This window comes from Gallus gallus, chromosome 21, assembly GCF_016699485.2.
Source record: "Gallus gallus isolate bGalGal1 chromosome 21, bGalGal1.mat.broiler.GRCg7b, whole genome shotgun sequence".
NCBI lineage: Eukaryota > Metazoa > Chordata > Aves > Galliformes > Phasianidae > Gallus > Gallus gallus.
In genome coordinates, this window is record NC_052552.1 from 1,732,186 (window position 1) to 1,756,346 (window position 24,161).

Consider the following 24,161-nt stretch of genomic DNA (forward strand, 5'->3'; position numbering starts at 1 on the left):
ATTTGGGGGGGAAACCAGAGCTAAACACAGCCTCCATTTTGCAAAGAAATGCTGTATATGAGAAAGAACATTATGATCCGTCAATCCAGTGCTATTTAATTGTCCCCTGTAATTTATGCTTCCAAGTAGCTCTGAGCTGCATTCAAAGCAGAGTATTTTGATAGCCATCCAAACTTTTATCTTTCTTCTCCTACACTGAGGTTTGGTTTCTGGGTTTTCTACATCTATAAAGAGATTCCATGTTACCAAACAAGATCCTGCTTCATCTTTCTGTGTGTACAAAGGGCAGCAATAAGTCTTCCCGAGACCTCACCAGGCCAAGTATGGCATATGGATTTTCTTTAAGGTCTATTTTTCTTCTGCTACTGACTCAAGCAGCTCCTGATCCAGCTGCCTGCTGCAGTGCTGGGGGAAGGAGGAATTCCTAATGCTACATTTGCTCTCTCACCTGTCAAGACAGTACAGCGTTTCCAAAGTCCATATGCAGCCAGTCAAACGAGTAAAAGAAAAACAAACAAACAAACCACCACCAAAGCAGCACACAAATCAGGCACTTACTGGGAAAACGAAGGCAGGCTCAGAGGCAGCACATCAAAGGTGCCACAGAGGGGAAAGAAATGACTGCTTCAAGCAAAAGCAGAGCTGTACTTTGATTAAGATTAACCAGTCACATATGTAGCTTTCAGGATTTTTTTGGTTCATGAAATTCTGGAGAAATGCTATCTGCTTCATAGCTTACTGGCTACAGCTGCATGTCAGTCAAGGCAAAGCACCCTAAGGAGCATGTGGAACAAAGCTGGTCTTAAGGTGAGTCATTAATAACTATGGCCTGGGTGTTCCTGAGTCACATTAGTAGTGTGAGCTGCTCAAAAAAAGAAAACCGAAACAACACAAACAACTTCAGTTGACATCATGTGTCAATCTATATGGCAAGGAACCACAATCGAGCTTGCAGGGCAGAGTTCTGATGCTGTTCACATATAACCTCAAATTACATGTGCTTCTGACCAGTCCCAACTGTCTTCTAAGGAAGGGCAATGACTTACTTTGTGGGCCCATTAAGAGAAAAACCTACATCCCAACAGACAAGAGATCTCAGATACAAAGCTTCCTTTATATGCTTGTTAATTGGGATCTCCAGAGTGAAATGGCCTAACATCTATTTTTACCCCTGGGAAATGACTGAGAGGGAGAAGCAGCAAAGATGAGAGAGGGAAGCTGCATGTAGTTGTGCACTACAGAAAACACCTCTTAAAACATGTTTCTTCTCACAACTCTTAATAATATATATACATACTCTAAATAACATAAACAGTATGCATTATCTCAGGTTCTCTTAATCTTACACATCTCTGAAGTGTTTTTGTATTTCACTTTCCACCAAAACTGTAATTTTTTAAGAACCTGTACAGATTTAGCACACTGAAATTAAGATGTAATCTTAATTATTTATATACAGTTATAAAAAAGGCCAGCGCTGACATATAAAGATAAGTTGAGAGCTACATCGTCTCCAGCACAGAATCACCCCAAAAGCGCTGGAAATACAGTTGAAGAGAAAAGCTTTTTGTCACAGTTCTGGTCTGGGCTCTTTCTCACCTCCTCCTTAGGTTTCTCATCCTCTTTCTAACCTCAGAGACAACCGCTGTAGAGCTGACTGCCAACTCCATGCAGGCAGAGCTCATACCCTATGATATCCCATCAAACTATGTACTCTTTCTAACAACTATCACTTTCATTGTGGCTCATGTTGGGCATTCCACACAGGTGACAAGACCCCACAGTATCACCACTATGCTTGCTTTGATCACATTTGGTTCAGTTTCCAGACATGCAGAGAACACGTAAAGGCACTAACAATTGCCTGATAGGGAAATACGAGCAAGGTGGTTGTTAAGTAACTTCAGCAGTATGCAGGAAACACTTCCTATAATGATGATTTAGAGTGATTTTGGGAAGCTTTGTTGGATGTTCTCCTGGAAGTATTCCAAAGCTGAAAACCCCAAAACTGAAAGGGATAGGAGAGGCAGGAAGAGAGAATATCTGTCCTTACTAGCACTGTACTGATCAAAGCTACCAAAACAATGTTCTAGCACTGTCTAAGGAGGGAGGCTGAGCCGCAAACCAGCTCCCAGGTCTGCCCTCGGTTGATTTAAGGCTGCAGCAGGTCACTGGAAGCTGGCAGATCAACATTCTCATCGACTCACCATTCCCTCCGGGCACTCGCACTGCAGTTTGCTGCCTCAAACGAGAGGCTGGTGGTCATGACACCCAGCTTTTATTTGCAAGTCTAGAGCCACAATAGAGAGGTCAGAACTCGAGGCAAGAGGCGAGGACTCCCTGCTCCCAGGCTGTGTGCCAGGGGAAGAGCTGAGCGTGCCCCCAGAGTACAGCACAGCCTGGGCACTGGGGTTCTCACGGCAGGTCCCCAGATAACATCTTGTGTGGCCACAGACGAGCCACCAGGTCACTCCCTATCTCAGTTTACTCCTCTCCGACTCAGATAAAATAAAACTCTTTGTCACAGGGTCACACAATGGCTGTTTAACATATGTAAATGATTCCAATAGGCTCGGGCAAGCTAGGCAGGCAAGGCAGAGCACTGCTGGTGGTACTGTTGGAGCCGCAGCACTGACAGCGTGTGATGTCACTGGGGCAGCAAATCTTAATGCTGAGCACACAGAAGTCTCTTTAGATGCAAAAGCAAAGCACTGTGAAAGGATTGTATTCCTAATCAGCCTCCTGTCAAGCCCTGGCTTCCATTTGCCCTTAAATCCCAGCGCGGCAGCATGATGTGTGTGTGTGAAAGTGCCTGCGTGCCTGGCCTCTTCTTTTGAAAAAAGAATCTAACAAATCCTTCCAGACAGCATTAGAGAGGAGAGGAGGCACCACCAGATCAAAACAGCCGCCTGAAGTGACCCCTGTTCTGCCTCAGAGACAGTTGCATAAGCTTTGTGCAGGAGTGGGAGCTGACAGGAATGCAGCACGACAGAACGGGAAGCTCAGGCCAGCAGGTTGGGTTCAGCTGCTCACAGGCAGGTACTTCTGCACCCTGGCACCACGGCCCCTCCCTGAACAGCAACACTGTCAGCCAGCCACCCTACGTGGAGAGGTGCCACCACAAGCACGAGAAGGGACATTTCACAGAGGAATGAAGTACAGCCTCTGCTGTACCTGAGATGTAGGAAGTGATACGCAACACAGCACAGCCTGCTGAGTGTTCAGACACGTCAGAAGTGCCCTCAGTTGGGCTTGCTGGGAAGCCCCCAGACAGAAGAGAAACACCTATAGCATGTTTATTCCTGCCTGGCCCAGCTCCTTTGCCTAATTTAACACGGCGCTCAAGAAACGTTGTCTGATGGACTGAGCTACACGCTCAGGTTTTGTGGCTGACTAAACACACACTCCTGACTTGGGGGGAAAGAACCATCTGTCTAGAAACTCTGCATCAGCTCAAGATAAACACTGCAAAAAGATGAAGCAGCACCTTCTGATCACATCCGTGTAAAACGGAACGTGCTGGACTAACACTTACTGAGAGTTTGGTTTGCTTTCTGGGTACCTCACAGTCCTAATGGAATGTGGCAAAGGGCATTCTGAAGATCTAAGTGCTCTTTATCCTGGAGCCACCCAAAATAGCATCTTGTGATGTACTTGTGAAATTCTGAAGAAGCCACACAAAAGCCTGGAAGCCACGGGCTGTGGAAAATGGAGCACAGCAATGCAACTTATGATCACACAGACCATGGGAACACACACAGGAGAAGAAAGGAGACATTCATTCTCTAGATGAGTAGTGAATGAGTCTGGGAACCTCATGTTTGGGAGAGCTTTAAGAGAGGGACTTTTAAAGGAGGGGCATGGGCTTTCCCAGCCCTGACCAGCCACCAGTAAATTGTCTGTTTTTTCACTACTACTGACATCACACTGCTTGAGAGCCTTAAACATCCATCAGTATCTGACTTGAATTGCAAGCTGCTCCCAGAAGATACGAGGGCACAGATGAAAGAGTGCTAAAGACTTCTGAAAGCTTTGGTCAGGAATCTATGCTGTAATTTAATTAACAGTTCAGCATCCAACACATGGCCGCAGCCAACTCTGATACTCTGTCTTCACTTCCTTGGAGAACCATGCATAAACATTCCAGAAGAGAGACCTCCTCTTCCTTACAGATCCTTCCCAGACAAGGTCACTATGTAGAACACCACTGTGCTTTCTCTCCTCATTCTCCTTACAATAAAAGGTTTTCCTTTCCTTACAGGAAGTTTTCTTTCCCTAAGGATGTTCCTCAGAGGAATGAGTGCCGCTGCACCACTGTCCATGATGAGTGAACATCTGATGCTACTCGGAGACCTCCTAAAACACAATGCAGGAGATCACAGCACTTCTGGAAATGTAAAAGTTACTGCTGAACCCAGAATGCTTACAGGAACGGGCCAAAATGTAGTTCAGTCTTTTCAAGTAGATGTCACTTGAACCTGCTGACCACTCCTTTTTAAGGGGAAAGAGCAAAATATGCCAATAAAAGAGTGGGAGGAGAAGTAGTTCTGCAAAAGCAGAACTAGCTCTTTGAAATGTACATTCAGGTAGTTCTGCTTTTGCTTGTTCAAATGGAAAACTAATAGAGAAAGAGACACAAACAATATGAACAACTTCTGTGACATTTCTCAAATGGACTTTTTTTCTCCCTCCCTCCTTCCCACCCATTTTCATTTCTGCACTCCTGGACAGCACCACTACTCAGCATCAGAAATCACGATACATACACTCCCTGTTTCTCTTTGGTCACAGGGCTACAGAGGCTCAGTGGTATGAGTTTACAATTCCCAGAGATTAAATGGAACAGTTTTTTCCCCTCAAAGGTTCTATGTCATATTACTTTTCTCATATCAAATTTTGCTTTGCCAAAAGGTATCTAAAATTTCAACTGTATCAACATGCACAAATAGGAGTTGGAAGCTTTGCTTCACTTACCACCTTATTTGAACTGATGATGCATTACATCACTACAGCCATTCCACAAAACAAAGCAATTCCATAAAAAGAGGCCAAAAAACTTGATAGACCTTGCTCTGTAACCAGCTCTTTGTAAGCATGCTCATTCACATCAGCAGAAATAAAAGACAACAGAGGACAAAATGTGGGCTGTCACTGCTAAAGCCTGAAGATTTGAAAAAAGTTATCTGCATCTCTGAATATTGGTAATTTTGAAATGCATGAGTTTGGTACTTGCAGAAAACCAGGCCAATGTAAGGCATGTCCAGCCATACACACAAACTCACTGGGGTCATTTGAAAATCACAGGCAATGAGCAAATTATGCTCCAGTTATGTCAGTGTACATCCAAAATCAGCAGAGTTACATGGGCTTTTAACTGAGAGCAGCCTCTGCCCTATTTACTGTAACAACCACACACAAAGCACAACTGACATCTTACTGGCACTGAGCTGAATGAGAACATGCCTACCATAGTTAGCATTTAATGCTATAGATACACGTGAATGCATGTATTTCAGAATCACTATTGTTTTCCTTTCCCTTTAAAGGGAAGGAACTCCCCACACCCACCCCTGCAACCCTCTGCACCTCATTTCCATCTGGCTGACGCTGCAGTACCGCTGAACCTCCAGCTGGATCCCACAGCATTGTCTTGAACATTTTGTTCCGGCGGAGCTGAACTCTAGGAGACTCACGGTTCTAAACAAAAATCACAAGGCTTTATGTACAAGAGCAGCCTCTCAATAACAGCCCGTGCCCCTGGTACCGTGGCGGACAGGCTGAAAATAGGGTCGGCTCATGGAAGGAGGCCAGTTGTTGTGCTGTGGGGTTTTTTGTTTTGGTTCTCAGACACTGCTGCTTTTCACAGAGCGCAGACAAACAGGGAAGACTCTTTCTTTCCCAAATGCAAGGAGGTTAGCTCGGTATCTCTGAAAGCCTTCCCAGACTGTGGTGTGAGGGCGGGAGCCACCTCTCACATACTGCTATAGCAACAAAATGTTTTTCAAGCATGATTTGTTGAAACTGGTAAGTGAATTAAGACCCCACAGCACTGTAGTTAGTTCTATATATCTGCATTTTTCCTTTCCTTCAGTGAAGGACAGGAGGACCACTGGCCACAGCAGAAGCCAAGCCCCAGAGGTGAGGTGGGAGGCTCAAGGGCCCCACTGCAGCCGTCCCCGGTGCCTGCAGCCCAGGTTGGATGTGCACCAGGAACAGTCCCAGCCTGGCTTGCACGCAGCATGGTGCCTGGAGAAGCAGCCCTCCCCTCCCCTCCTCCTGCCCCCCAGGGCACGTGGAGCAGAGCTGAGCCCTGCTGCAAGGGTTAACAGAGCAGGCTGCTCCCATACCTCGCCCTCATCAAACATGGCAAGAGGCCTCCCATGCTGGAAACTCCTATGACCCAGTTAAAAAAGACAATGACCCAATTTCATTATGACAGGAATGAAGCCTTTCTAATTTTCCCCAGCAAGAGCTGTCTCAACTAAACAATTCAATTCCATTAGAAGTAGTCCTTTCACAGTGCAGAAATTTGCAAAATGCATTTTTTATTGCCACAGCCTTACCCTTTTATAGCACATTCATGCCAGCGTTTATTCAAATGCTTTACAAATTAAGAAAACACATTTAATATAGAATAATTCCCCACACTCTAATTCCCCTCTTGTTTTCAAATGTAAGAATTCCAACATCAAACCAAGATAAGATCTTCCCAGGTATTGTTACGAGTGCTGATTTCAAGGCAATGTTACTTCAACTGAACAATGCACAGACTGCTGCGGTGGCACGGAACTCCCTTTGTCACCCCAGCAAAAAGGTCACAGAGAAGTGCCATGAGATGGCTATGGGCATATTGGAATGCACCCACTTCACAAAAAGATGCATTCGATGAAAGCTGTGTGACAAGACCTTTGCATAGGAGAATCAGGTGCTAAGTGACACACATATCTCACTGTAAGTACGAATATGACAACGTGAAAAGTCAGCCACAAATGCAGAGAGGAAGTGCTAATCAGTGCACTTGTGTTTAAAACAAGGAAACACAGCATTTGCCTTGTGTGAAACTTTTACATTATTGTAGAAAGTTCTAATTTAGACAAATCCTCAACCTGGAGCCCTCCTGATGATGCAATTTTCAAATGAATTAGTTGCATAAAGACTTTGCAAATCCATCCTTGCAATACAAAGCAGAGAACGAGTAAGGAAAAAAAGAGTGAGGGTCAAGGCAGGCAAAGGAGCAGGCTAACCCGGTGTCTCACTCCTTTGAGCAATCCCCACTGGCTGTGCCACATGTGCTGTTCAGCACAGGTCACCCCACTGCAGCCATCCGACCCAATTGGATTATGGTTGCATTGGGGGTTAAAGGAGCATGCACGGAGCCACAAACAAACAGCAAAACTCTCCTGAACCTCAAAATGAAGTTACTGGATTCTGGCAAGCAACTTTTGCCTCTGGTGCTTAATCCATCCTATACTCGTTTGTTTCTTTGTGTCACAAGCTTGCTTTTTATTAAATTATACTCACAGTGTGTGCAGGAAATATGGTGAGATTTCAGAAATGACTGTTAACACCTTGCCCAAAAGCACAAACTAAAGGATGGCAGAATAGGAGAAAGAGGCATAGGCATTTATTTAAAGCATAGCTTTTGACAGGTTTCTGTCTGACCTGGACCTGCCTTGCCAACTCAATGGACTAAAATCTAAGCTTGCTGGCTCCAGGCAGGGACAGAAGATGCTATTTGATAGCTGTCATTAGGCAACTGGGACAGAAGATGCTATTTGATAGCTGTCATCATACAATTGACTCAAGTCACCTGAGAAGACCTATAAACTAGAAGGCTGGAACATTTACTGTAAAGCACTTTGTACTCACATGTCTGTTTTTCAACAACTGTAAACCCAAACATGAAGTTCTCTAGCAGTCGGATGGAGGCCTTTTTATTTATTTAATCTTAGACAAGATGACTTAAGGAGTGAAACACTGGAAGAGATTAGGAGCAACATCCACAAAACATTAAGAAAAAACCCGCTCAATGTTTACATGGCATCTCAAAACACTGTAGGTTGGACAACCCTGCCTGGGCAGCAGCAGCAGCACTGCAAACCAGAGCATCAGGGCAAGCTGAGGTCACGGCCATACTGAGTCACCCTGAGCTTGCTTTCAGCTTCCAAACCCTACAGTTTGCATGCAGAGTGTATAAGGCAGGCTTACAGTCATATATATTTCAGTTTCTGTCAAGGAAAATGATCCCTCCTCTCCAGCACTGCTGCCCTTTCCCCATTTCACGAGAAGATGAAGTGAGATGAAGCGAGACAAGGCTCACACCCTCCTGGCCTTTCCTTGCCTAACTGGATGCCTCCCAGCCATGCCCACTCATCCACAGAAGCACAGCTGCACCACAGGACTGATTAAAAGAGGAAGTTTTCCTTGACACCGCCAGTGACACCCTGGAGACCGCACTTGTGCAACCTCCGCAGCACGGTCGGTTCCCTCGCCACAAGCTCAGGATTCAGAAATAAAACGACAGCACAATATTCGGTCATTATTTCCTCCTTTCTCCATCGCAAGAGCTGTATTTTAGGATCTCACAAAGAGCCTACAGAAAAATAATACGTACTTGGTTTGACGGGAGCCTTCCCAGGCCCCATGCCCCAACTGCTGGCAACAAGACTAAGTCAGGAAAAAAACGGAGAGCTACTTAGAGAAGGAGAAACGGGGTTCTCCACTTTCTCTTCTGAGAATGTCAACAGCTTCTGAGGATAATGCTCCTCATCTCTTCCATTACATAAATTCAGAGCAACCACAAGCTTGCAACAAGTTGAGTGTGAGGCCTAAGGTGAGGTAGCGTCCCAGTGCCTTTCATACATATTCATAAAAAAAAAAAACAACACTCAGCAATAACAACATAATTCTGTATGTATGTAAAACAATCCACAGAAATCCTCTCAACAGCCCTGCTGGGCAGGGAGGTAAACACTTGCTCCTGTTTCACAGAGAAGTGAAGTAACTCGCCCAAGGTCACCCCTCTAAATGGCGTCAAGAGCTGGGACTATAAAACAGTTCTTTTGACTCAGTCTCCTGCCCTGCCCACTAAAGCAGTATTAGCTCCTTGCACCTTGGTAATAACAAGGGGAAGACAGTTCCTTCCCCACCACCCATGAACAAATTATACCTAGCAAACACCAAGTAATTTGAGAGGAGGAATGAATGAACTCCTGTGTAGTTAATTCCAGGAGCGGATCCAGTCCAGGCCTGCCCATGAACAGAAAGAAATTCTTCCACATGCACAGGAGAGAAGAAAGGAAGAAAGAAGAGGGAGGAAGACAACAGTTATGTGCTAAAATTAGTGTAAAGCTCAATAATCTCTGAATAGGAGATGAAACAGATTGACCAGCCTGGAAACTGAGTTGCCTAAATAAGGATGTAATTTTTCAAGTACACAAATTGATTGCTAACCTGGCTTACCCTGCAGCACCTCCAAGGTGTGCTTGTGGCTTTAAATATTTTCTTGTTGCTGCTTTGAAGGCAAGAACAGACATGATCGCCAAAGCATCCGCTGATATGTGGCTGAAGGGAGGGTGGAGGAGGAGGAGGAGGAGAACACTGTAGCTAGCTGAGAACTGTCAGATCGTATTTGCCATCAAGGAATGCCATTTCCCAATGCCTGAGTTTAACTCTGGAATGAGATGCACGCTGCTGCTGACCCCTCTGCTGACATTCTATAGATTCCCTTATCTCATCAGCCCCTGAGCATCCCATCCTCACTCCTCCGCGTTCATGTTCCCAAACTGTCAATCTCCCTGCAATGACTCACAAGGTTCTGAACCCACCATTCGCCTCTATGAGTCTTACTATTTTTTCATACGTGTCCTTCTGGTTTAGATTGAGAGGTGTCTCATTCTTCTTAAAAGCTAAAAACAAAATTAAAAAGAATCACTGAGAGCAATATGCCCTCAGCACAACAGCCTCCCTAAGAGCACTGCATACTTCAAAGAAAAACACAAGAATTTAATTCCGTTCTTCAGTTATAGAGCTGTAAATTAGGAATAATTCTACTGAAGTTAAACGAGCTACAATCATTATAACAACCACTGTGAGCAAAAGCAAAGCTGGGCCTGAGTCTGTGGGCAGATTTCAGAAGCAACAACGCATTACAAAATACATCACAAGGGTAAATTAAAGTTTAGCTCAGCTTTGCAGATTCTCTATGTATTCCCCTTACAACCCAGTTATAAACATTTTCTTTAGCTATGCTGTAATCCTCACCATTATATATGACAACTGAGCTGTTTATGCACTGCTGCTGAGATATCCAGAAGCAGTTGTGCAACCACCAGCTGTGTGTTACTGACACAGTTCTGAGAAAGGTGGAGTGGTTTGAGATGGATGCCAACCAAGATTCCAACAAAGACTTCACCTGCTGTACCCACATCCCTCAAGGACAGCCTTCTTACCCTTCTGTCACCTCAATTCTGAATACCCCATATGAAACCAAAGGCTCACTTAACACCGCACTTTTTCAGCTGTAACAATTCAGTAACCAGTAAAGGAACTGTGTTAGTGCCCTCCCATCTAATATTGCAGGGAGAAAAGAAGAAAATAAGGCTGACCTCCTCATATTTATAAAGCTGCTTTGGTGTTCCTTAAGCTACTAAGTGGCTTGAGCAAAAGGGTTAAATAAAACCTAACATGTTATTTTTTCATAGAGCATAGACCCAAACACAAACATGCACATCCATACGTTATTCAATTTGCTGGTTTAATCAGTAAGTACCAGTGACTCAATTAGCCTCTTAGCAGTGCCTAAATGCCACTAATTCAGCCCGCTGGCTGCTGCAGCATACATACCCCAGCTTGTCCCTTTAGATTTAGCGGTAACAGCACAACTATTCTTCTCATAACAGCACCAGGGGCCCAGACAGTCTCCCTCTCTCTCTTTTCCTCTGTTCTGCCAACCACACAGAAAGAAAAGACCCCAGGGCTGACTGTGTGTGAGCGGCGAGTAGGAGGCAAAAGGAAGAGGGAGCCACTATTTCTATTCATTTTAGAGCTTCATCCACCAAAAGCCTTGGGAAAAAAAAAAAAAAAACAAGAAAGAATGAAAAATACATTCACAGTAGCTCATGGTTTAGAGCAACAGCCTAATAAGGTGTTAAAGAAAAGATACTGACCTAATCTTTAGCAGCTGCAGCCACTACACAAAGGTTTCACAAATGACAGAAGCTGGGGCTGAAGCAGCACTGCTTGATTCCATCTCATCCTCACTCTCACCATCACAAGTCTGTTCCCTGGATTGTCAGTACTTCAGGATAAAGCACTAACATGTAAACCATCGTTTCATACCTTTGCAATCTCAAATAACAACACGCAATGCCAGTGAACAAACCTGCCAACACACCTTGACTTGCTTATTCTGTACACTCAACAGCACATTTGTTCAGTTAATTTTTGTAACTCTCCTTTATATAATGACTAATTCAGGCAGATTGATTCCCTGGTGAGTTGTTGCACATTGTGCAGCCATAAAAGCACCAGTGACAGTCAGAGAAGGTGACAGGAACAGTAGGCTGGTGTTAGGGCAGAAGCCAAAAGGAGTTTTGGCAGCAACTAGGTATATGTCAAATTAAAGTGACCAAGCAATCCAGCTTCAAAAGTATTGACTCAGTATGAACAAAATGTGCTGTCAAAACACAACGTGTCAGAACTGAGCCCATCAGATCTATTCTACTTGATGACTATACAGAGAATTACAGGTCAGAAGAAATTCAGGAGATCCCAGAGGAGGAAAAAAAACACTGTACTAATTAACTTGCAATGTGGAAAACAGAGCATTCTTACCCAGAAAGCAGAGCCAAAAGACATGAGCTCTTTCCTCTCTTCTTCTTAATCTTTCTCGACACTTAAATATCAAAGTTTATTAATTTATGTTCAAAGTGGAGTCACTCTTATGTTTCAGAGCCACAACGCTTGCGTTATGGCTTTAAATCCCTCCCATCAGCTTCCCTGCTGACACTCACTTGGCATCCTAAGACTGAGTAGAAACCTGGGAATCATATGAAATTGTATTTCTAACATAAAATGAAACAACTGGAAAAGAAAAAAACACCACTTTCAAGTACTAGACAGTAAACAGACCTTGCACTCCTACTCCCCTTTCCACATTAATATTCAACAGCTTAAAATAAAGATGCACAAAAAACAGGGAATCCATAGAATTAATTAAACTTTCAGCATTTCATTTCAGCAGTCTCTGATTTCCCAGCTGCACCGAGGTCAGAGAAAAGATGAACATCATACACACACAGCTGTCAGAGCTCGGGTCGGGCAAACGCAGGTTGTTCCTGGAATTAGATGGGGCTAAGGAGAATGCAGTGCCTTAATTAATGGAAACAAAACAACCTGTCCCCGGCAAACAAAGGCATATGCTCAGCTAGCATAAATCAGCATTTCTTAGCAGAAGCCATCAGACTTACACAGTATAACTGCAGGTAAATAGTATAGCAAAAAAAAACAACAAACAAGTCAGTTTCCTGTTCTCATAGGAAACACTCACAGCCTTGGATTGGAGAAGTGATGAATGTATGAAGTTGTGTCTGTCCTTCACACCTATCACACCAAAAAATATCACGAATACCAGGCTGAATGTTATCACCTCAACACAAACAGATGCTGCTAAGACTCTTCCAGAAGTGACACCAGCACAGCACGCCCTACAGAACCTAAAGCCCAAGCCAGCTTTCCTGTACAAAATGAGGGGAAATTGTTGGCACCAAGGGGAACTCCTGGGAGGAGTGCACAGAGAAAATGTCCTGCTCAGAGAATTCTAGGAGTGAAGCCCAGCTTCTAAAAACAGTCACGGAGTTGCAGGCAATTCGCAATGGGCTGCGTTACCCCCTGACCATGTCCCTACTCCTTTCACTGCTGACTCCCTGCACGCTCATAAAGCCAGCTGCTCCCAGGGCGTCCCAGTGAGCACAGACTGCTGCCTCCCTTACAACGTGGGCTTCAGCAAAACAATAGGACAGGCAGATCTTTGTAGGATTTTTTTTTATATATGTATCACCAGAGCCCAGCCACCCAGGGTGTGGGTAAACGTCACTGCGAGGATGTGCTCCTTTCAGAAGCTGGGACAGAAGCTACGAACTGCAGCCTGATCCTCGTCAAAGCGGCGTTTCCCTAAATACAGTAAGCAGGCCAGAGAGCAGCTCTACCCAAATGAGGAGATCACAACCATGCAGAACGAAAACGAAGAATGTTCAAAAACGTTAACTTGAGTAGGTGATGTTACTGAAGCTTATGGACATTTTGTCTTCCCTTGTCAGAAAAGCTGGCTTGCTAATTTATGGGCAGAGTGGGAAAAGCAGAGGGAAACAGACAGACACGGAATACTTAAAACAGGACTCAGAATGGAGACAAAGCTCCCCTTTCACCTCCTGCTGCTATTTACCATCTGGGATCCTGAAAAGGGGGTGATGGGTAGCTTTGTGATAGGTTTGGCAAGGGGCAGGACATTTAGGATTTTCTATGTGTAACGAGGTCATGTGTCAGCGCCTTCACAGCACATGGGAACACAGTCCAAAAGGAGGTTCAACAAAGGGGCTGCCCTGGCCAAACAGGAAAGATATTCTATTAAAAATAGAACAGCAGTAACACAGGTTCTTAATAAGATTAATAATAAATTTGAAGGAAATGTCTCCAGAAACTACCTTGGAAAAGCACTGAAAGAGATAAGGAATTAATATATCCCATTATTTTTACAAGTATAAAGAAATTTCTAAACCACAACATCTCCACTTCTGCTTGGAAACCAAACAGGCCAGGAGATTCCATGTTTGCTGTTAACTTTTGCTTCCTTGGCCCACTAACACTGAGATCAGGAAGTGGGACCAGGACAGGATTACATAAAACACAGCGTGGCTCCCTGTGGAAAGGAAGCAGCACTTTGTGTTACAGTGCTGAGATTCCCATTGATACCATTGAGGATATAGCAAAGACTGAAATCCTACATGTCAGAAGCGTAACGTTTTTCTGTTATTTCTAACATGGCTTTGTTTCACAAAAGCATTTCATAAAAAGCAGATGCATGAAACACAGAGCACTGGTTTAGAAATGCCTCTCCTGTTTTCATAAAAAGAATTATTAATGGGGTGAGTTTCTTAACACACCGTACTACAGAGAGTCTCTAAACAGGGCCCTTCAATCAAATGCCACAGCCCAGCCTGGATGGCTGCAGACTGAAGTGATTTCAACAGCACTGCTACTACAGACTGTATCTGTGCATTGTTAAATTATTTAAAATCCATCCAAGCTGTGGAGATGCAGGAAGTAGTCACTAGAACTAATGCAGCAGTTTCTTATCCACGTCTCTCAAAAAGCCTTGGTTGGTAAAAACCCCATTTTTCCAGTCTAAAAGCTTTAAACTGTAATTGCCACTACTCCGTAGTGTGGAAGATAAATGAGCAAAATTTCCATGTGTGTTACGAAGTTTAAGCCAGATAACAAAGAAATACTTTAAAACAGTGAGTGGGGAGTACCTGTAAACTCATGGTGCATTGGACTGTAAGTGCAAACGTTGTTCTTGTTCCTTCCTAGCCTCTCAACTGTGCATGTACACACACACACACACACAGACCCACAACTGCAGCCAATGAGCAGTAAAAGGAATTGCAGTCAGCGTACTGCTCTTATACACCAAAACAGATGGACATTTTCAGTCCACTACAGAAAGGCTTTTCAGTGTACCAGAGTTCACAGTGGTTCAGTCCTACAGCAACAGAGTCCAGCTGCAATAAAAACACTCCTGCCACAGAAGCCACACTCACTATCATCCTAAGGAATGACTGCTGGAGCCTCCCAGCACCAGATGTACTCCTGAGAACTTGCTCATTTAGCAAGCCTTGCCACCCAGCACTCTCCTTCCTTGACCTCCTGTATACTCCTGTTGTGACTTTTCCAAACAATAGAAACAAGCTGCAGTTGACCATACAGGGCATCAGGTCCTTCAGTGCACCATGTAATCACTGCCTGCACACTGCAGCTACTCCAAGAAAAAAGCTTTAGGGCTGCTTAATAATGGCAGATCTGCATATGATAACATTAGCTTCTTAACCTCCTTCACTTATCGCCTGACCATTGCCTAGGGATGCTTTTGAAGACAGACAAATGTTTCTCTCATTTTTTCTCTGAACTTTCACGTGAAGTGCAACGTGTAAAATAATACACCTGTAGCACCTGGAATACTGCAGCTGGGAGCCCAGGGGAAGCTCTCCGTACCAAACCAGCATCTTCCAAACCAAATGCTGCATTATAGGATGGTGCTCCGTGGCTAAATATCTTACAGACCTTTCATGAGTTACCATTCCTGTTTGTTCATGTGCATTTATAGTGGCATCCTGGTATACAGCAACTTAGGCAGAGGAGGTGGGGAGTGAGGAAGAAAGAAATACCTACAGGCTGTGCATGGAAGCTGAAAGTTCTCCATAGCCAGCATGCCTGAATGACAACAGATGATAAACTTTGCTTTGCAATTCAGATCTACCTTTGATGTATCTGCTATCATTGGGATAAATGTTATTTGAAAACAGGTATCCAAACAGCAGATCTGTAGTCAGTTATACTTAATTTGCAGTGCGCCAGGAACCTCAGCTGGACCATCTGCTGTGCTGAGCCAGAGGAAAGTGCAGTCACATACTCATGTCTGTCCGAGATGCATTAACATGTGATTTGGGGTTATTATGGGAGGAAGTCACTGAAATCAATCACTCTTCTTCTCATGTCTCCTCTCATTCCCGCCATCACCTCAGCATTTCAAGAAGCCAAACAAGGCCACAAGACAACACCACCCTGATAAGTGATTCAGAAAGGCAGAGATGGCCTTCTCAGTATCATCTGAGTAAATGCTGTCCCTTTCCCATGCTCAGACATCTCAAATAAAAAGATGGGGTACAAAAACCAGCCCCAGTTCTGCACTATCACAAACCTGTTTCTTGTATTAACACTGGGTTACTCCCATCACTGCAGCCATGCTGACACAGCAACGTGCTGATGTTCTGCAGCCGTGCAGAAAAGCCACTTGTTTCAAATTCTGTCTGGACAAAAGAAACCATTTAATATAACACACTGCAACTACACTGGGCAGTTAGGCAGATACCACGACATGGGTATCATGGAGCAAGAAGAGCAGGAACAACACAGAGCCTTTCACTCCAAATCCTAAGCACAAAAACCCTTAATTTTTTTTAAAGTATTGTTCTGAAACAATAAACATAGCTTTGCTTTCTATGCACAGCTTTGAAAAGATCCTTACAGACGAAGGGACACACATCCACAGCAGTACAGAGGTCAGACATGCTGGGCAGTGCTCACTATTTGAAAACGTTACCAAAAAAAAAAAAGAAAAATCACAGTTTCGATAGTTCTGAGGAAAAAAAATTAGCAAATTTGCAACAAAACTGTTAAGTAATTAAAGCAAGACACTTCACACATGAACTTAAACTGCTAATTAAATCCCCCCTGCTTAATTGACTAGATTTGCATATCATTCAGTGAGAAATGGGAATGGCTTTGGCGTTACACAAGCCCTTCCTTGTACAGAAGACAGCTAAGAAATAAACCAAGAGTAATAAGAAAAGGCAATGTCAGTTTTGGAAAGGAATTAAAGTTTTCAACTAAGATTTTCAACTTATTAAAAAAAAAAACAACATCAAAACATGAGAACTAATTCTGAGCAGCTGCTATTTTAACAGTAATGTTCATTACTGCAAGATCAACCAGAGTCAAGGAAAACACGCAAATATCTGCCATGTGCAGTGCTAATAAATGACCAGAAGTGCAGAGGATGAAACCAGTCTGCCAAAAGCCCTGCTCCAAGGCTGCCCAGTAAATATCACTGCCTTCCATACTTTTTGCATCACTGCAACTCTCCCATCCGACCCTCATGAGGAAACATCAATGCAAAAAAAAAAAGAAACAGCTTCAGCCCTGGACCCACCATTTGTTGCACAGACTTCACTGCTCCCAGCTGAAGCAACATTACTGTTAAAACTGGAACATCTACTTTACCTTTTTCTTTTGTTAAATATTTTTTGGGCTGAGTAGGAGAAATGTAACTGAATTCAAATTACACACAGCTGATACTGATGTGAAAGGCCAAAGAATGGTGGCCATCCCTCAATTCCAGCCGTAGGAAAGTGTACCTGAGAACACACATCCCTGTGAGCCCATGGCTGCTGTGGAGGTTGGTACCACATCAGTTCATTGCACGCTCCATTCACAGTACCTACCATAAGGAGGCATTTATTTATTTCCTTCAGCTAGTATTAAATAAAAGTTCCATCTTTATCTCATTTTTAAAAGGTCTCTCCTCACCAAAGCCAGCAACTGCTCTGCCAGTCCCTGACACGGATGGTATGTTAAATGGGTTTCCATGTGTTTTTTGTTGGTTTTTTCCCCCCGGTTCAGCGCGCTTTGCATATGAAACAGAACATCTCCCCGCCCTCCTCCCCCATCCCCTCCTAATCCAGAAGGGACCTCACTTCCTCCCTCTTGAACAAGCAGCTCATTCAGCAAAAGGGAAATCCCAAGATGCACTCGGGCAGAAAGCCTACAGAAGGAGCTTGGAGGGGGAAAAAAAAACCAAAAACAAACAAAATCCCAAACCCCTTCACCCCACCAAAAGTGACACACATGTCCCGAACAGCACGAAGAGCAACCGAGCTGCTCACGATGCGTTCAGTTCTGCAAAGCACTGCTTTAGGACACAGCTCTGCTACTCCAGTTATTTAAAAGCTTCCCATGGTAGCAATTCAGTTTTGGTCCTGCCGTAAGACAGCCCAGAGAAGAAAACCAGTCTGTGAAATGGCAAAAGAGAAAGCTCCCCACCAAATCGAAAGGACAGAAAGCCAGCTCAGCCATCGGCACGGTTACTGACACAGACTCCAGAAAGGGAATTTGGAGCAACCCAGTTCTTACTTTGCAATTATCATCCAAACCAAACTGCTATTTTTTTAAAGAAAATAGAAAAAGAAAAAAAAGATATTTCATTTTTAAGAAGTTTGTCCACACATCTCCCTATTTCCCTGGGACCCAATGCTCACTCTGTGGTATCTGAACCATCTGCACATCAAGTAACAAGTCTGAAGAGGGCCAGTAAGGACAAGAGCTTAATTCAAGAAATAAACTCTCACAAAAAATACAGCAATGTAAATGTAAGGGTTTTTACATCTGTTGTGATGAGATCCAGCTGCTGCGTAAGGAGAACATGAATGAGCATCCCTCTTAGAAACAAAGAAATAAATGAAGGTTGATTCATGTGAATCGACTGAAATCAAATCAAGTTGTAACCAGAGAAAGCTGCACTGATAAATTAGTCCAGTTAATGAGGGCAACTTGGATAAATTCCTACATTTTCACATGGAAGATCTCTGTGCAACATGACCCTCACAGTATGACCGAAGCACTCACCATTACTCTCAGGGTCTCTTCTGAAGAAGCTCCTGCTTCTTTCATTTACTTGAATCAGTTCCTGGCATGGTTTGCATGGCAGCACAGCTATACTGATGTTAGGTGTGTTACTCTTATTGCACACCATGCAAAATAAGCTGATTACAGACCCTCAAGGCCCAGACCAGAATCACTTAAAATATTATCTTCTATACAGTGAAAAAGTTGAACGCCATCCACATGCTTACAAACACACCTACAGTAACACCAGTTAGGCATGTAGCACTGTTTGCATGCTGCTCAGTGGCAGTACCAGGGTTAAGATACTCCTGCCCATAACTCCTGTGCATTCTGTCCCATCCAGACAGCACTAACACAGCTTCTACAGCTACACGTGAACTGAGGAAGCTTTACAAACTACACCAAAATGAATTTATTTGCAATTTTGGTCTCACTGATTTCTTATAATTAACACGTGGGTTATCCTCTTGTTCACAGAATTAGAAGTTATTGTCAGAAAAAAAACCTCAGCAGGGATCACAGGTGGGGCAATGGGCAGGCTGGCCTACCAGTGATCTGCTCAACGTGTGAGAGCACAGCTCACACCGCAGCTCCTTCCCACTCCTCCCGTGCAGCATTCATGTGTCACAATACTGGGAAAAAGATATGTAACATTTTTCATCCTGAGCACTGAACTGCTATACTCCAAATAAAATAGAGAGGAGCGTGACAATCTGTACAAATGCAAATGTCCCAAATGCCAAGACTAACATTTCTAAAACCTAATTCAACTCTTTCATTTCTTAGCTGCAGGCCGTTTACTGCCACTCCTTTTTTCCACCCAAACAAAAGACGAAAGGGATGACTCAAAGCAACTTGAATTTCAAGCTAAAGCCACAAAGCACTGAATGCCTGATCTTTAATATTAAACAGGTGTGCAGATGATATTCATTCAAGTCTCATCATGGCTAGGTTGATTTAAAAAAAAAAAAACACAACCTGCAAAAAGACCAAACTTACCTAAAAGACACAGGTTGGTTAACGCTGCAAGTAACAGTGCAGGTTGTATGACTTTCTGTCCTATTACTCTGCATAAGGCTACAACATATACTGTACAGCTGAAAATACATAAACCTCTGGAATAACACAGATTTTTTGTGTGTGTGTTTAAAGATCTTTGTCAAATCAAATATTAGACCTAGCCAAAGTTAATATTTAGAGGTGTTTTGTGTTGTTTTTTTTTTAATTGCTTGAAGTAATTTGCTGCTTGTAGTTGGTACTACTACAGTCTCTGTTTTAGTAAGCAGCAAGATCCCCATGCAACCTATAGGTTTTAATACTCAACAGAATTAATTTTGTTAGCTGGATCCTGAAAAAAGCATCTACAAGCATTCTGCACTCAGTCCAAGACACACAGCACTCCAGTATTACATAATAACAGCAAGGACCGTCCCCATCCCATTCCTGCAATCTGATCTGCATGGGCAGCTCTGCAGATCTGGGCAGCTCCCCCACTGAAAGCGATGAGGGCTGTGTGCACGGGTCAGTGCCAGCTTTGGGGCTGCAGGAGCCGCTCACACAGATGGCCTCACGCAGAAGCTCACAGTTAGCCAAGAGGTTACTCCGGCCTCCTGACGGTCAATACACACACACGAGCAGGGTCGCTTTCTTCTCCCACATGAAGTGTTACAAAACAGCCTAACTGTGCTGAAAACCAGCAGCAAAGCTTTGACTAAATGGTCAGAGATCACTGGGAGCAGCATTACAGAAATATTTTAGACCTTCGTCTTCACTAACAGAATTGGGAAGCTTCACTGTCCTCGTTTTCCGTTTAATGGTAATAAAGGCATCATCATCTTATAAAAGGAGAAAAGTTAAGATGGAAAACAGGTGTTACTGTTTCTGATTTTAACAGTTCCATTGGCACATATAATTTTTCTTTTTTCTTTTTGCAAATACGCATTAAAACTCTGCAGATCCCTCCCCAGAAGCACCCAACCTGTGTGCCTGGTGCCCGCACCTGGGTACGAGTCAGACCTGCACAGACCTTGCAGTAAAGCAGAAGGGGCTCCAAAAAAAATGCAGGTTGTGGCAGTGGAAGGATAGGAAATGTTTTTCTCCCAACCCTAACAGATGTTGTCCAATTAAGGATGCAAATAAATCACCCTCTGCATTGTGAGTCAGAAAACACATACATAAAAGCTTTCTAAATACATTTCAGTTTAAACTTGCATAATTCTCCCAGTGGAGAAATCATCTTAAACTTATGTAATCCTTCGAAAGAGACATTATTACAGACAATTCTGTGCCACTAAGAAACAAAGAAGACATCTCTAGAAAAGAGGTGCACCCACACAATTAATTATATGCATGTAGAGGAGCAGGGGGAAGGCTGGAAGAGCGAAGCCCAGAGCCTGCTGTTTCCACAGAGACTGAGCTGTAACCGAGCTCAAGGAGCTGCTCCCCTTTCACCAGCCAGAACTGTCTGTTATACTTAACCCAGACTTCCTAACACTTGATATCCTGTCTGCTATTTCAATGCCCTTACTCAACATTTCAGACAGACATTACACAAACTGGCTGGTGAAAAGGGTTGAGAAACCAACAAGCAATCCAAGTCAATGACCTTATTCTATAAAATGATGCCACTGACTGAATGGAGGATGAAGAACAAAGCACAGGGGTTCGCGTCCTCTGAATCTTCCCTAGGAAAACTTAAGAGAAGCTCTAGTCTCTATCTTATTTTTATGTTGCTGCTGGCTTTTAATCATTAAAACCTAAGCAATTCTTGTGCTTCAAACGATCCTCATGCCAAAGCAGAAACAGTTGCAATTAAAAAAATAAAAGTCACATTTTCTATGAAGCATGTGCAAAGGTAACTGCACATCAATCAATAAGCAACGAAGCCAGGAACCAGGTTATCGATCAGCTCCTCTGCTGTTTATCTCCGGCATACAGAATGATGGTGCAGTTTCTACATATGCACAGAATCTCTGCCCACATGCACATTACCCCTGACTGTAAGCAGAACTATTTAAACAGCCAGAACACTACTTAACACAAGTAAGGGTAGCAGAATGTGTCTCGTACCAGTGAAAATCCCAATGTGCAGCATAACAGGTTGTTTTAACATGCACCCAGTGCTCAGAGCAATCCAAATACAAGTGAGAGCAACCAATCCTCAGGTGGAGCCAACAATAAAAGACCCACAACACGCAGGAACTCCCACTGCCTCCCAGAAGAGCTCCGTTCACCAAACGCTGGCAGGATCAGGGATTGAATTTGTATCTGTTTTTGCTACCTCACCCAACCAAAGGTCAAAGCAACCACATCAGCTGAGGAGCCAGTGTGTCAGCCAGCACGTTTGCCCAATATGGGCAAATGAGGGCATGTTCAAAGAACTGCACCCGCACCTGATGCAATTTTGAGGCCAAGTTTATAGTCCTTGAATTTGCATCGAGGAAAATAAAGCTGACCCTCATTCCAGCTTTAGAGATCTCTTGGGCAGTAGAAAAGATAAACTAAATAATAAAAAGTAAAGACTGACAAATCCTAAATGTAGAAAACAAAAAGCCCACCCAGATAGATACATTCTGCAACCTGAAAGCACAGTCCTGCACGTGCAAGCAGCCGACAAAACCTTTTCAGTCTGAAGCCAGGAACCACTTTCCAGCTGAGGAACTACTGCCCTGCTCAGTATGGTCTGCCAGGATCAGAGCACCACCAAAACAACACAGCAGCAGCAGCAGCAAAGCTACAGGTTCACTATCAGCTTCAGCACAGGCCATGAATGCTGGGTCTCACCACAAACTCACCAAATCTGCTCTGTGTTCGCACCATTGTACCCTGGTTCAGAATCTGTTGCTCAACTCCATGACTGCCTGCACTGCCAGGCAAGGCACAGGAAGGAGTCTGATCCATTGACAGCTCTCTGCGGTTTGTGGGTGAACTGGTTCCAATTACTGAGCTGCTGATTGCTGCAGTGAGAACTGCAGAACCAGCCCAGAACAACCCGAGACTGAATTTCCACAGTGGCAATGAAGACAATGAAATGTGAAAAACATAAGACTACACAAGGTGTATATAAGGGAGTAATGGAATGGAGTACATCCATTCAGAGCAATTCTGCTTCTTCATAATTATTTTCCAAAGAAAAAACATTACAACAGCTTGTTTCCCTCCTCCCAGAATGACAAATACTGACTATATTAGAAATTGAGCAGAATAGCATTAAAAATAAAAATGCGGTGCCTATTTATTATTAACACATATATTATAATTGACAAATTTAAAAGAAAAGTGTGTTATATTACTACATTTTAAAGTAATGCTTCCTTTATGTGAAAATCAATTTGATTTAAGTGCTCTATGGCCACTCAGATAAAATAGATTAGCTGAGTAATTGATAATATTCTATTGATAGATTTCCTACAACTCGGATTGAGTTACTTCGTGTGTTCTTTCCAAGAACCTCCTGTTGGATGTAGTGTGACTCTTCCACCAGAGTTCCCTCTAAATAAAAATGGCTGTGGAGTTCAGCTTTTTTTGTGTCGTTTTTGTTTTTAATTTAGTCAAGCTTTCTGGGTCCAAGTACTTCTTCACATTGAGACACAATTCCTAGTATGATGGCGAAGCAGTTGGGCTGGCTGAGCCGGCAGGGTGAATTCCAACCACCAGCTATCCCCAGAGCCAGCCCATTGCTTGCTGCAGTCAGTACCACGGGAACCCCTGACCTTCAGCAACACATGCTGGCTAACAGACAAAACTGACATGAACTTTCAGTCAGAATGGATGACAGACCTTTCTCAAACCCCCAAGCCTTGCTCAGCCTCAAGCACTGAGATGCAGCCCCCAAGGCCCCCGTCCCAGCAGTGCTGCTAAGCGAGGTGTAGATAAGGTACCAGCAGCTGCCAGGATTTTAACCGCTGCGTTGTCTAGACATGCTCTGAGCAGCCTCGCACAGACGCCTCCAGATGCTTTTACAACACTGGTGTCAACACTCATCTCGGCAAATAAAAACACACCCTCATCGGTCAGCCAGCTCCAGCCAGTGATATCCGTGTTCATCTTCTGGCAGACACACCAGGTGTTACAGGCTCTGAGCACATCCAAAAAAACACACTGTTTTTACACGCATCTTCAAAGCACGCTACTGTTTTGGGCAGAACATCCACCTAAGCCCAAAACTACAGCAATGGAGAAGCAAGTGAGACAGCCCAGACAATGAAGGGAGCAGCAGATGTTCTCATATTTTAGGCAGTGATTTTCTAAAGAAGAGATTTCATAGAATTCCCTCCCTAATTCAACAGGGCCGAATTCAGGAAATTGCGAACTATTTTGGGGCAACAGAGGGCCACGGTTGACTCAACATCATTAGACTGCTATTTGCAGCACACTCTTTGTCTCGCACACATGCACGTACCTGCTCGATCTCAACATCTGTAAAACTGTTTGTACTCTTGGAAGAAAAGTGCTGACTCTGCTCAAACAGTGACACCTCCTCAGTGCTGCAGGACTGTACTTAAGATTGGTATCCTTTTTCCAAGACCTATTGCTAAGCTGTAGAATGACTCCAAATTTAAACCACTCCTTGGAGGCTTCAACATTTTTGTTCTAGGGTCTTCAAAACTGTTATTGGATAATTCTTAATATAATTCTTAAACATTAGGCAAGTGAACAAATGACTTCTTTGCTCCATGGAAAAATACTTGAACCAACAGTTC

General features: G+C 43.6%; 1 protein-coding gene and 1 non-coding gene across 6 annotated transcripts in view; both read right to left on the bottom strand.

Moving 5' to 3' along the window:
• Window positions 1-24,161, bottom strand: part of SKI (SKI proto-oncogene) — a 99,812-nt gene that overhangs the window by 65,191 nt on the left and 10,460 nt on the right. For 3 of the 5 annotated variants that reach the window (XM_046903176.1, XM_015296936.4, NM_001039318.2), the window contains one exon: window positions 5,587-5,697. The exons of the other annotated variants lie outside the window; for them this stretch is intronic. In XM_046903176.1, coding sequence (XP_046759132.1) covers window positions 5,587-5,697 — 111 coding nt within the window. The remainder of the gene's footprint in view (window positions 1-5,586; window positions 5,698-24,161) is intronic. 5 annotated transcript variants of the gene reach the window in all.
• Window positions 2,322-2,428, bottom strand: MIR1635 (microRNA 1635). Its single transcript, NR_035124.2, has one exon. It is a non-coding gene; the product is annotated as a microRNA 1635 (primary transcript).